This window comes from Gossypium hirsutum, chromosome A11, assembly GCF_007990345.1.
Source record: "Gossypium hirsutum isolate 1008001.06 chromosome A11, Gossypium_hirsutum_v2.1, whole genome shotgun sequence".
NCBI lineage: Eukaryota > Viridiplantae > Streptophyta > Magnoliopsida > Malvales > Malvaceae > Gossypium > Gossypium hirsutum.
In genome coordinates this window covers 12,331,970-12,346,322 of record NC_053434.1, presented here as the reverse complement: position 1 = coordinate 12,346,322, position 14,353 = coordinate 12,331,970, and the positions used below count along the sequence as shown (strand labels likewise).

The following is a 14,353-nucleotide window of genomic DNA, read 5'->3' as shown; positions in this document are numbered from 1 at the left end:
ACATGTCAAGGACAGAAAAAGAAAATGCCGCTTCTAGCTCGCTATTTATAGCTCTTTATATGAATAAAAATAGGACTATTATAAAAGTTTCTTTAATCAGCAATCATCACTTCAAATGATATGAAAATAAGAAAATAATGTAAGTCGTATTTCTCTCATGCAACTCTAAAGACTTCTTTATCGTGCATTGGGATTGGATGAGATAGCTCGATGACCGTGATCTCTTAATATAGGTTTTTGTCCACTCAGATCTGCACTTCCATGATATGCTCTAACTTGCGATGAAGCTTGATGGATAGCTGAATCATCGGGATTGCTGCAGATCCCAAGTTTGACAAGGAATGTTACTGTGCAACCTTTGTCAAGGCCCTCACTTTCAATCCATATGTGGCCTCCCATCAAATTTACAAACCTGAATTCAAACATTTAAGACCAAAGGTCATTTTGATTATAAGAGAAACAGGCAAATTTTCCTATGCAAGGGAATTGAATGTTTCTGATTTTACCTTCTACAAATGGCAAGTCCAAGCCCCGCACCGCTGCTATTTCCACTTCGAGGCTGTGAAAATTTGGTAAAGAGAATTGGTATATCTTGTGGGAGAACACCACAGCCTGAATCCTTAACCTGCAAGACCAGATGGTAGGATCAACAGGAACATCCTGTAGTAAGCTAGAAAAGATCCACACAATCTACACAAGGAGAACACGTTGATAGTAATTCATTGGATTGTAAGTAAAAAACAAACAACAGGTGATGCCTTCAATGTAAATACTAACTGGCATGATTTGAATTGAAATTTAAAGCATTGGATAGCAACAGACAATCTAGAGATACCTTTGAGATCGTATTGTCAAATCCTAAATAGGAGTAAACTGAAATGAAAAAAAAAGTTAAATGAAGCAATTGAGAACCTGCACTCTTAGATAGAAGTGGCCTTCGGTAGACACCGGGTAAAATTCTGGAGGTCGCCAGTCCCTTAAAGCCTCTGGTTTTGCAACAGAAGCTATAATTGAAATGTAACCCTCCTTTGTGAACTTCACAGCATTACCCACGACATTGAGAATAGTTTGCATAAGCCGTTTCTCATCACCAATAGCAAACATTGGCAAATCAGGTGCCAGAATCATAGTCATAGATAGCTTCTTTACAGACGCAATTGGCTTGATCAGATTAATGACCTAAAATACAAAAATATCAACATTAATACCGAAGTTGAACTGCAAAGGCGAAATTATTTCCATCTCATTCATTAAAAAGAAAAGTGCAATATCCCAATTAACTACCTCTTTGAAGATTCCATGAAGATCGAACATTCCAAAGTCTAGTTCTAGGTTATTATCTTCAAGTCTAGAAAGATCCAGAACATCATTGATTAGTGTCGCCAAAAGGTTGCTACTCTTTAGCACTGTCTCAATCATAACTCTTTGCTCTGGGGTTAGCTCGGTCTCCAGAAGAAGGGAACACAATGCAATAATTGCATGCATTGGTGTGCGCATTTCATGGTTCATTACAGCAAGGAAATCATTCCGTGCATGAATTGCCCTCTCAGCCTCTTGACGAGCCAAGTCTAAATCAACATTTTGCTCCATGAGCTGATCACGGGCCCGCATAGATTCCTCCAGAATAGCCGCATGAGAGAGAGCAACAGCAACCTATACAAATACTACCATAAGTTCAGCACTGGAGCCATGTTAAGAATCAAAGGCTCATAAATCATAGTAAGTAAAATGAACCAATGAAAGAAAGCACATAAATCATAAGATGACCTGGTCTGCCACAACTTCAACAAGTTCCAATTCATGGTCTCGCCATTTTCTGGCACTGTCAGTGGGGAGAATAAGAACCATGACTGCATAGTTTTTTGCAGAGAGATCAGGCCAGTCATTAATTTGGAAATTTGAGAGATGCAAAAGGGGAACCCGAACAGCAACAACCTCTGGTGGCACATATCTTCCCACTAGTGGTCTGATCCTAGCTAGAGGGCAGGTATAGGGTATATGCACTGCTCGAGAACTATTGAAGACTTCGTTGACGATAGGAAGATTTATTTGCACAGTAGATCCAACTTGTATTTGGTAGTTTAGAGTATGGGAAAGTTGCAGATTCATACCGGTCCTCGATGGCATCCACAATGCACATTCCTCCAGGCCCAAGGTCCTACCTAATTCAACAAGGGTAGTCTTTAATATCGTATGCCTGTCAAGCGTGCTTCTAATTTCATGTGTTAGCATCCTTACATGCCTTCCAGTTTCTTCTTGAGTGAGAATAAGGCCCATTTCCCTGTCAAGCTGTTCAGCCTTGTTCCTCAGAAATAATTCGCGAGTTTTAACACTCAACAAATCAGGAATAATGTGCACAAGCATCAAAGCAGTTGCACATGATACAATAGCACATGCAACCTTCGCAACAGTCATCACCACAGCAACAGCTTTAGTGTGCATAGTGAATGTCCACAAGTTTATAAAGTGGGTTGCTCCACAAAGAATGATAAAAGCACCAAATTGCATAAGCACCCATCGATATGGGAAGAATGCAGATTTTTTAACAAAATAGATAAGCTCTAGAGGAATTGAGAAATAAGCGAGGGCTATTAAGACATCCGATATATACTGATATTTAACCAGCAGTTCATCAGGTGGCCACTGAGAGTCGATACAATAACAAGCCTCCATAATGTGACAACAATAGCTCTAAATCTGAAAAGAAAATCGAGGAGGAAAAAAAAGAGATTATTTAACTTCCAATTCAATAAAGTCAATGAGAAGTTTCTTGTGCTCACAGATATCCTGCAGATCTGCTTAATTTGTTAGGATGTGTACCGAAATTTCATATATCCGTATTTAGATAGAATATATCACTCTTAAAATTTCCTATGAGGACATTAGCATAAGATCCATTACAACTTTTTTATGAAAACTATATACTATTTCCATAAATATTCACCGTCATCTTCTCCATCCTTATCCGTGAAATAAAGAAAAAGGGGGGGAAAAGAAGTGTTCCTAAAAGGTTGCATAGCTAATCAGTAACCGCGTCACTAAATTAATGATATGAAAGCAAAACTAGAGAAAAACTACATTTTCTAATGCAAATATTATCCCTCGAATCAAACACGGTTTAAGAAACAAAACTACTCAAACCACGCAAAAAAAAAAGCATATAAAGCCTGAAACTCATTCACCTGGATTTATTATATCAAAACATAGTTCATCTTAAACAAATAAATAAATAAATCTCAAAAAATTAATCTACGGATAAATATGACTAAAGAAATAAGAAGAAAATGGAATACCAAGCTAGTGAAGACAGAAAAGGAGGATTGAGGGCGAGAGATTAGTTGCAGAGGTGAGGCGCGTGATCCAAGCCGTCCATGCGACGAGAGAGCTATCCCTTTATCCGTCCCACCTTCTTTCTTTGATGTTATCAAAGTTGAGTTGCAAGTTGAAACTGGGAGAGAAAGAAGGGGGAAGGAAGGAGGACAAATTAGTAAAGTGGAAGGAGGCGGAAAGCCAATGCCTAAAAGGCCAAAGGCAAGGCAAAAGTTTCACGAATCACGGACAGAGAAGACGACGCACGAATTCAAAGGGAGGTTTTGCACGTGCAGTTAGTGATTTGGATTTTTCTCTTTTTTTCTTTTATTATTTTATGGTTTGGTTTTTGTTAAAATATATGGTCAATGTTTTTCTTTCGAACAGGAAATGTTACAATTAAGGGAAAGGGGTAGCGACGACTAAAAAATTTAAGTCCAAATAGATATCTAAGAAAATTGTATGAATGTTTATTGGAAAAACATTTTATTCTCCAAATATCAAGAAGAATGCGAATATCATGGATACAAAGTTACATTATTGGGTTTTCTCTAGCCGAAAGAGATATTCGGATAAGTATGTTATATTTGACACTAATAATTTGTGCTTTCCAAGTAATTTGTAAAACCTTATAAAATATTAAATCTTCCAAATCAGATATAGACAAAAACACGTTGACTCGGACTCAAGTAATCGAGTCACCATGAACTTAAGAAAATCAAGTCACTAATGGCATGAGAAAACAACAAATCCTCACCAAGTTGAGAAGACCTCCATGATGATATGAGCATAGGGCTAAACCCTAGGCCAACAATAAGGTATTAAAGGTAATGTGGCGTGGTCCAACATTGTTATGTCACAATGTTATCGTGACAACCCACTTGATGGCCTAGACAAGGCCTAAGCTTTACAATAAGAGCTCCCCAATGGTGAGTCTAGATGGGCAAACATTATGCGAGCAACAAACAAACAACATGGTGGTGAATTATAGGCAGAAAAGATCAAAAGGGATAGTGATCCTATACAACAAGATGAGGCAATAAGGAAGTGTGAACCAATTGTGCTTAAAGAATGCTATGAGATGGCCCTGAGTGCTAAGAAAAATGTCATTGTTCAAACATTTTAATATTCTATGGGAAAAAAACTATAAAAGTTATTATGCTTTTTAGAGGGTAGTGATAGGTGTCAACTCTCTACCTCCCATTCACATTGGCTAGTTAGTGGGACTTCTTTGGTGCAAGTGAGCTATTCTATGGCTTGCGAGGGGCCATGGTGTCCAAACATCGAGCAAGTGGAATTCTCATCGTCTTTTTAGGAGGACGATTTAGGGCCTGTTTATCATACAATGTGAGAAAAGCTTCATTGGGCTAGAAATGACTCTTGGTAGTGGCCAACGATTGAATGACGCCTTGGGCTACGACACTTGAGATACGTCAAGCGAGTGTGGGCTTGGTATTGGGTTCCACCAAGCCTTAAGAAAAAATACCTTGCAACTTGAACCGTAATGGTCGATGCTTAAGACCATTGATGCAGAAGATGCTTAAGGCCTCTTGTGAGCATGAGTGCCAAATGCACGTTGAGAGTGAATATTCTCACTTGAATTAAGCAATTGATTTGAATGGCTTAATAAGGTCGAACCGAGTGATAGGCATTTGAGACATCAACAAGACATTAATGGGAACTGAGATAGTTCATAGAAAACAGGAGATGGGAAAGGCTAACCATGGCTAAAGATAATCATTGTGTTCCACGGAATTGTGTTATTTCAAGTTAAGAAACAAGCAGTCTGTGACACAATGGCAATAGAAAGGGTGAAAGGTAGGGGAGGGCAAATGAAGGGAAAGAAAGAGTGATACGTGGGGAGGGGGAGATGATGGTAAATAAGGGAGTTAGGGTTTCTACAGAAGATAGCATTGCTTGTTGGATCTAGTGCCTCAAGTATAGTAATTTCGTTTAAGTACACTTGTAATTTTTTGGAAAGATTGGTTAATGAATTTATTCTTGAATCAGATTAATACTTTGTATATTGTCCTACATGGTTTTTCCACGCAAAACAAAATGAAAACAAATGTTGCTCACTGGTTGTCTAATGCTTAACTAATATTAAGCTGTATTACGTGGTCGAATCGTAATACAAAAAGACAAATTATATTAGTAGGCAAATCCAAACATGTCCTTAGTTTAATCGGACATGAGAAAACCGATTGAAAGACTAATATGTCATCTATCAAGTCCAATTAGGGAGATGTTTTGTCTTAGGTATCGAAGCGGATGACTCCTAGAAGATAGAGATATAGATGTGATTGATTGATTGAACTAAAGTACATTGGATTGGACCAAAGATAAATAGTTCTTAAAACTGTTTATGGATTTATTCACTTGTTACGTTCATAGTGTGGTATACTAAATCCTGAGTGGATGACGGACTATGTATGCGTGATTCATACACTTTGATAAAAGTAAAAGCCTGAGTTCGAATAGATAAGGAATCGAAAGCTAGTGAGTTGGGTGTACAACTTCTGCAATATGTAGCGTCATTTACAACAGTGGAATTCATAGCCCGAGACATGGGTAAATGATATCTTCTCATTGGCATTATATGGTTGATGAAAAGTAAACGTGGTCACGGGTTGTTTGTTTTTGTAATGAATGACTTGATCACTATTTGATAGTGATTGACTTTTCATGAAAGAAGATGTAATAGTTACCATGACATAAAATAGGATCCTATTGGGAGAGTGAATATTATTCCCAAAAGATCAAAGATATCCTATGAGAGTAATACACTTATGACAAGTTTAGTGGATGAGCATTGAATAGCTGTTTTCCTAATAGTATGTTGTTAGCGCAAGCTCAGTCACAATACTATAGTGGAATGACTTCGTAACTAAATGAGTTTGTAATTAATAGGTGAAAAGCCAAAACTTAATTATAAATCATTTGAGTCCTAATTACATATGTCCAATCGGTCCCTTCGCTAGCTCATTCAGACTAGAAATGAATTGCATGTTGGAGTCAAAATAAACAAAATGAATAGAAATAGAGAAATGGAAAACATTCAGAAATGATTATGGTTTTCTTTAAAATTGAGAAATGGAATCATTTGCAAATGAATGTGGTTTTCTCAAAAATAGAAATGGAAATGAAAATGAGAAATTATTCATTCACAAATGTACATGGATTACTTAGAAATGATCGAAAGAATGAGTTTATGTTTTTTGAGTTGTTTTAAAGCCTGAAAATGAAAATAAACCATTCGATCATAATAAATGCCATACCCCAAATCTGACTTATCTGAATTGAATGTGCATAGGTGCGAAGTAGTCAATTTTAGCGCACTCTAGTAGTTAGTTTGCCAAATTGTAAGCTTATGGCAAACTATTTTTTTAGCGAATTGAGTATTCACCCATGAATGTACACTAGGATTTAGTTTTTGAAATGTTCTTCAATAAAATAAATAATTTAATAAAATAAAATTCAGTCTTGTGCAAGTCCTAGTTTGCTCTAGCACTGTGAAGAATAGGTTTCGGTAACTAGATTTAGTTATAAACCAACTAAACTGACTAGTCAAATAGCATATAGACAAAACTCTCATTTATGTTTCTTCCAGATTCTAGAGGCCATTAGAAAAGGCACATTCTGAAATTTCTTGACACTTGTCAAATTCCACTAAACGGAAGTTGATTATATATACGTGTGAGAAAGGTTCGTGAAAAAAAACAAGAAGAAGTTTCTTCTTTCTTCAATACAACTCTTTAATTCTTTCTTTTCTTAAACATTAAATGGTATATATTGGTTGTTCTTCTTAAGTAAACTGGAAACTAAAGATTCTGGGGAATAAATAGATGATGTTCCATCTCCTAGTAAATCTGGTAACTCTACATGTTAAAAGTAAAGATGCTATGAAGTATATAGACTGTAAGTTATGTATAAGAAACCCCGCATAAGGATTATCTGTAGATGAAATGTTAGCAATCTGACTGTAAATGGGTTTTAATTGTGAATTCATGTTTTTTAAGAAGTTGCTATTGGTAGTTCAAACTGTAACACCCCAAACCTGGCCTAGACGTCACGGCCGAATCTGTGATGTCACATTGGAGTGTGTTTTGAAAAACATAGTTCTATTAGAAAAATCTATTTGTTGTTAAAACCTCGTTTGTGATCTTTATGAGAAGCTAACTTATTTTATCCATTTGTCAAGTTATAGGTCTGTCTAGCTAAACATGTTTCATACTAAATCGTTATTACACTTTAAAACATTGTTCGTTGCGGAAGCTTTTAAAACCAGTTACGTGGTTTGGTAGTTGAAAATCATTTACCTTTTGAAAACCTGAGTCCTACTGCTAACAGATTTAAGTCAATTTAAATAAATCCCTAAATAAAAATAAAAACTTAAAACGGTCTTATTACATTAAATTTACCCAAATAAAACCACATTTACTAGAAATCAAAAATAAAATACATAAACAGTGGTGTGGCTATCTCCGAGTCCCTCGCAGCATCGACCCGCCTAAGGATTACTTGCGCAGATAAGTAGAAGAATGAGTTGTGGAAACTCAGTGTGTAATCCCTATTTATTAAACAGTAAACCATGCAGTGTAAACAGTCTAGGCCTAAGCCCTTATCAGTAGCAATATCAGTGTGGGCCTTAGCCCATTACGATAACAGTAGTAGTGTGGGCCTTAGCCCAATTCAGTACAGTATTAGAGATGCAAATAGAGATCTTACCCATTCATCCTCTACACTCCACTCCGCCCAACCCTACACTCCATGTGGGGATAAAATCGACCCACCCATCCCTACACTCCAGAATATAGCACCAGTTGCGGCGCTAAACAGTATATGCAGTAGAGCTGCCAGTATAGTACACTTTCTCCAAACATATCAAACCCACCCTCATGCAACATGTCATGTCATAATATATACGTGTATGCAAAATGTCATGCTCGAATACAGTCAAATATATCATAGGGGTATATCAGTCATTTTACCTTTAGGGGTATAACAGTCATTTCATCAGTATAGGATCTAAGTGTACTTACCGACCCATTAGTAGGCCCACAGTCGACTTAGGCGACCCAAGCGATCTTAACAGTTAAACTGTAGAAATAGGCCAAAGCCCATAATACGACCCATGTGGGCCTACACGCTCGCATGGCCCAATAAGCCCAAATAATGGCCTTGGCCGTGTAAACTACACAATCAGCCCAATTATCTCTACACAACAGTGTGGTTTACCCGTGAGGGGCCCACGAGCCCATAGGGCCCACACGGCCTATTTCGGCCCAACGTGGCCCAAAATGACCTAAGCCCACAAAATCGCTCGTGGTGGTCTCTACAATCACATGTTCGCACTTTTGCCATTTCACAATCGAAGTAGTGTGATTACACATCTGTTTGTGAAAAAGTAAGCAAATTTCCACGACGCTAAACCTAGATTCAATCATAACCCTACGTTAGCCCTTTAATCGTTAAAGTTACCATCCTCACATAGCACCTAATTCTCAAAATGGTAATGGTTGCCTACCTTGAATAGCAAACGGTTTCTCTCTTAAACCACTGATCGAAGCTGCCTTCCAAAACTTGACAAACTCTGTATAGCAATACCACCTTGTTAACTAAGAACGTGAATAAAAATGATTAGAACCAAATGAACAACAACTTACCACCACTTAGAAGTATTCGGACTGTAAATGTACACTTTAGGATCGAGTCCCACGAAAAACAGTCACACCCTTGTCAGAAACGGTGGATAACAGATAGTATTAGAGAGGAAGCTTATGTTGACAAAGAGAGAAAGAGGGAAAAGAATAACCGTGAACCCTAACTAAGCCACAGATTCAACAATCCAAACAACAAAATCAGTTGTCTTACTCAAGTGCAGAGTGATTCAGCTCAAAAAGAAAACGAGCAATCGGCTAGCAATAAAAAACCGAATGAGCAGAGAGGGAGAGGAGGCAAGTGATATTCGGCCAAAGCACAAAGAGGGAAAACGTAATTGAGAGAAGGAAGAAAAGAGGAGAAGGGACCAAAAAGGGTATTCGGTCAAACAAAACAAAAGAGAGAGGGAATAAACTTGTCAAACCTCGAAGGCTTTATGCTACAATCGGCCCCAAGAAGAGTAATACCAAAAGAAAACCCGATGAAAGAAAAACAATTCAACATCTATGGCAGAATTCGGCATCAAGGGAACAGAATCGAAAAAAACAAAATGAACATACCTATAATGATTGCGAAAGCCGAATTTTGCCAAGAGTAAGAGTCCCACTTCGGCACACTTTCTTTACTCCCTTCAAACCCTCCTAACTTCTCTTCCCATATCACTCCTCAGATTTCTCAACCACAACCCACCTATCCATATCCCAACTAGCCAAAATGCTCTCCAACAAGTACCTAGAATTCGGCCTCAACTTCCCCTACTCCTCAAGCATTCAATTTCAGTCAAACAACAATAGTTCCCCAGCATTAACAGCAAAATAAAATGCTCCTCTTGCATTACCAAGCCTCGAACCCCAGGCCCCCTAAAACATTCCACACGCCTCTAACTCCTAGATCTGTAGGCTTTTTATTGACATGCTTACCAACATTTATTTAAGAACCCTATTGCCAAGAGGCCAGGGTTTATTCAAGAAAACCAAAATTTTGTACAAGCCACAGCTTGAACTCTGGACTTCTCCAACACTTCTCAAGACACTCAACCACTGAAACAAACATACATTTATGCACACAACATACAAAAATAGATATACTTAGGTTTTTAGGGCGTTACACAAGCTAGATGTCTTAGTCTAAAGCTAGTAGCTGCAGTAAGTGAGTCTCAGGTGAGTCCTTAATATCGACTCCTACAAGTTTTTCTAGATAAATATTTTGTGATCAATGTTTCCAATATTGGTGAATGAGTACTTGAATGACTGTTGAAATTATGTATGAAATCTTGAGACAGTGTCCTCATAAGTATGGTATGTAATAGATTATATGTATGGATGCATATGATTCTGTGAAACAACTGTGTATATGAACACCCCTAACCCATATCTGTCGTCAGTACATGGTTACGGAGCATTACCGAAATTTACAAATCAGATAAACAGATAAATTCATGCCTTATAGCATTCATATCATAAATCAATCATAATGTCCCTTATATGAGCCCTCGAGGCCCAAAATATACATTAGAATCAGATCAGGACTAAACCAGGTACTCAGAAATTTTTTCGAAAAATATCAAAATTTTGCCTAGGTGCAGGAGACACACGCCCGTATCTCAGGCCGTGTAACTCTTTGACTTGGGTCACACGGCCAAGTCACACGCCCGTGTGCTAGGCCATGTATAGGTGCAGGTGTTACACGGCCAAATCACACACTCGTGTGCAGGCCGTATAATTAATTTTGAGCATTTTGTTTCTCAATTTTTAAGATGCAAGGGATACACGGCCAGATCACATGCCCATGTGCTAGGCTGTGTGTCACACACGGCTGAGAAACGCGCTGGTGTCTCTGCCCGTGTAGACGAAAATAGGCTATTTTCCAAGCCATATTTCTCACCCAATTTGTCTTCCACCTACACCATCATTTTTACATATTCATAGTGCAATACAAACATTCAACCAATGTGCCTTTAGGCTCCTCAAATGATAATTTATTATCATGTCAATCTTATACTCATATGTACCTAGATATCAAGTTCACCTTTATGCATATTTTATCAAATATACTAGCTTAAATGAATCTTTTCAAACACATATCAAAGATGACATAATTTCTTATATAAATCAAAACATGTTCATCACAAGCAATACCAATGGCTAATTATAACCAAAATATATACATGTCAATATTGACCACTTAACCTATACATGCCATTATAACCATATATACAGAAATGGGCTGACAGATTGTGTGAGTGATTGATCGCGTGATTTCGTGATAGGTTTTAAATATTTATAATTACTCGTTCTTGAACTAACTATTATCACGATGTAGGCAAGTGTACCTATCGAACAGTAGTATAGTTTTAGCAAGACCAGATTGTCAAACCCAAAGGAACTAAAAGTACTAGTAATGATTGTCTTTTTATTATCTAGCCTAAGAATAAAGAGGTTTTTGTTTTAACTAACTAATTATCTAAACTAAGAACGCACAGAGAATGGAATTGGGGAATTGCTTTTTGAAAAATCGATTGAATGAAGACAATACCTAAGGAAAAATCCACCTAGACTGTAATTGTTATTCTGGCTCCGAATCGGACGATTTATTCATTTAACTTGATCCGTAGAGATCCCTAAGTTATGTTATTATCCCTATTCAAGACTAATAACGTCTAATCCCTAGATTCAATAACTGAGACTTTTCTCTAATTAACACTCTAGGGTTGCATTAACTCGATCTATGGATCCCCTTATTAGGTTTCACCCTAATCCGGCAAAATCTTGTCACTCTATGTCTAGACGCGCAATCAACTCCGCTTAATTATGACAAATGTACTCTTAAACAAGGTCTATTCCTCCTCTGAATAAGAGCTGATCTTGAATCGGTATCCTGGGATATCAAAACAAGAATTAAGAACACATAATTAAGAACAAGTCAAATATTTATCATACAATTCAGAAAATAATAACAAGATTCATCTTAGGTTTCATTCCCCTTAGGTATTTAGGGGATTTAGTTCATAACTAAATAAGAAAACATCTCAGAATAATAAAGAATACAAAACATAAAGAAAATCCAAAACTCCTGAAGGGGAATTGAGGAGAGATTTTCATTCTTGATGATGAATCCGGCTTCTGAGATGAATCAATCGGCTTTCTTGGAGTAATTCCTTACCTTTTACTCTGTCCTCCCTTTTCTTCCTTCTCTAAGGTGTATTTATAAGCTTTAGAATGCTAAAAGCCCTCAAAATTAGCCTTTTCCGAATTGGACTCAACTTGGGCTCGGCAGGGACACGCCCGTGTGACACGCCCATGTGCGATGACTTCAGGCAGTGCTCGAGCCTGCCAAATTGACACAGCCATATGGTCTGCCCGTGTGAGGAGGTCCAGGCCGTATTGATTTCGTACTTTGACCCATTTTCACCGTTTTTGGCTCATTTCTCGTTCCTTTCACTTTCTTATGCCCTCCTAAGTGTAAAACATGAAATTAAAGCATTAGGAGCATCAAATTTACTAATTCTAATGGAAAATCATCCATAAAATGCGTTAAATGTGTGGTAAAAATATGTATAAATTACGATTTATCAAATACCCCTACACTTAAGTATTTGCTTGTCCTCAAGCAAAATTCTCAACTTATAATCAAAATAAATTCTTCTCAACTTATAATTTCTATCGATAATATCTCAGAATAATCCATAGGTAATCATACATTGAGAATTCAACTAAAAGAACATAAAAGTTTCAAACATTCCAAGTTGAGTATTTAATCATGCAAACATAGGTGTCTTTTCTCATTTAAGTAATTACCTTTGATTCAGAATACCACAGAGTTTCACATCCTCACTACAGATTCACTCAAATCACTCGAGGTGTTTAAGAAAAATAAATGAAGCACTCAATAGCCAATAATGAAAAGTCATTACCATAGGCTTGCATGAAAATCAAATCTCCACCACTATAATTTAATATGATACATCAATCAAAAGGTCTTTAGAGGGTTGTAATGAGGTTTGGTTAGGGGGTGTGGTCACAAGCTGAAAGAAAGGGTTAGAATCGAGATTGAATTGAAAAATTACCTAACTAGAAAAAGAGTTAATCATCACTTGCGTACAACAAAGCTTTTTCTCAGACTAAGGAATTTAACTTCTAAAGCTTACAAACAGAAGATCACTACTAATATGTATACATGTTTTTTTTAAGAACATATTAAATTACAAAGTAGAATAAAACATAGCTAAGCAACTATTTCAATTCAAATCTCGACAAAAATGGGGCTTAAATTAATTTAGGGGATTTCAACAATAATGGGTTAAGGTTAACATTAAGGGTAATACAAGAAATGGCTTGTTAGGCTCAAGGGGGTTCACTAGGGGTTAATTGTGGAGGTAGGTTTTTCATGGCATGAGTGGGTTAATCCTAAGTGTCTTAATCATTTTGACATATCAAATCAAATGGTGTGGTCTCAACATGAATAATCAAGCAAGTTCTAGAATAACAGTTCACTACTGACGCACTCAAAGCAATAATAAAATTGAGCATGAAAGAATTAATAGATGCTCAAAAGGCTCAAAAATCTCACAAAAATTATGGCTTTTTGATGTTTAAAACTTGAGAATCCCAACTCAAAGTAATACCTAAACTTTGGGGAAACAACTTAAGATTTAAATTCTTAAAAATCAACTTATCATGCTTGATTCTCTAATGTCTTAAAGTTTAAACAATCAATGCGTAAATGCCTATGTTTTAATTTAAGATATATCAATCAAAATCATAAATCAATCAAAATTTATCCTAAATATGATATGAGAGCTTTTTAAGTGAACAATCTGATAATAAATAAATACCCCCCACACTTAAGATGTATATTGCCCTCAATGTACAAAGATAGATATTAGAGTATAAATGTAATACCCCTACCCGTATTCATTGCCGGAATAGGGTACGAGGCATTACCAGAGTTTACGAATTAAATTTTTTTTATATTCAATATAGCTCTTTTATAAATATCTAACCTTCCCTGTAATATTAAATCGAGACCAATCCACATCAACCAAATTAATTCAACATATTTTCATGATAGATTCATGCATTTATATAAGATAACGTCATCACATATCTATAACCAGGTTTGCTAACCATACTAATGGCTAACTTTACATTCATTTCACGTTAACATTTACTTTGTTAGCTTATACATGCCATTGATTTCCAAAATAAAGTTTTTTTATATACCGAAATCCTGAGGTTGACAGTGTGATGTGTCTCCGACCAAATCCGACCTTCGAGCTCTTAACACTACAAAACAGGAAAAAAGGAAACGGGGTAAGCACTTTGTGCTTAGTAAGCTCATGTAACAAGAATTATACTTACCTAATATTTTCAATACAATACAA

The 14,353-nt window shown here is 36.7% G+C and overlaps 1 protein-coding gene across 1 annotated transcript; it reads right to left on the bottom strand.

Annotated features, from left to right (window-relative positions):
- Window positions 1-14: 14 nt before the first annotated feature.
- Window positions 15-3,633, bottom strand: LOC107923931 (ethylene response sensor 1). The gene is made up of 6 exons (XM_016854129.2): window positions 3,294-3,633; window positions 1,768-2,697; window positions 1,285-1,653; window positions 913-1,179; window positions 507-625; window positions 15-412 (listed from the first exon to the last, which is right to left on the bottom strand). The coding sequence occupies exons 2-6, from the start codon at window positions 2,671-2,673 to the stop codon at window positions 178-180; spliced, it is 1,896 nt and encodes a 631-aa protein (XP_016709618.1). The 5' UTR covers window positions 2,674-2,697; window positions 3,294-3,633; the 3' UTR covers window positions 15-177.
- Between the last annotated feature and the right edge of the window lie 10,720 nt (window positions 3,634-14,353).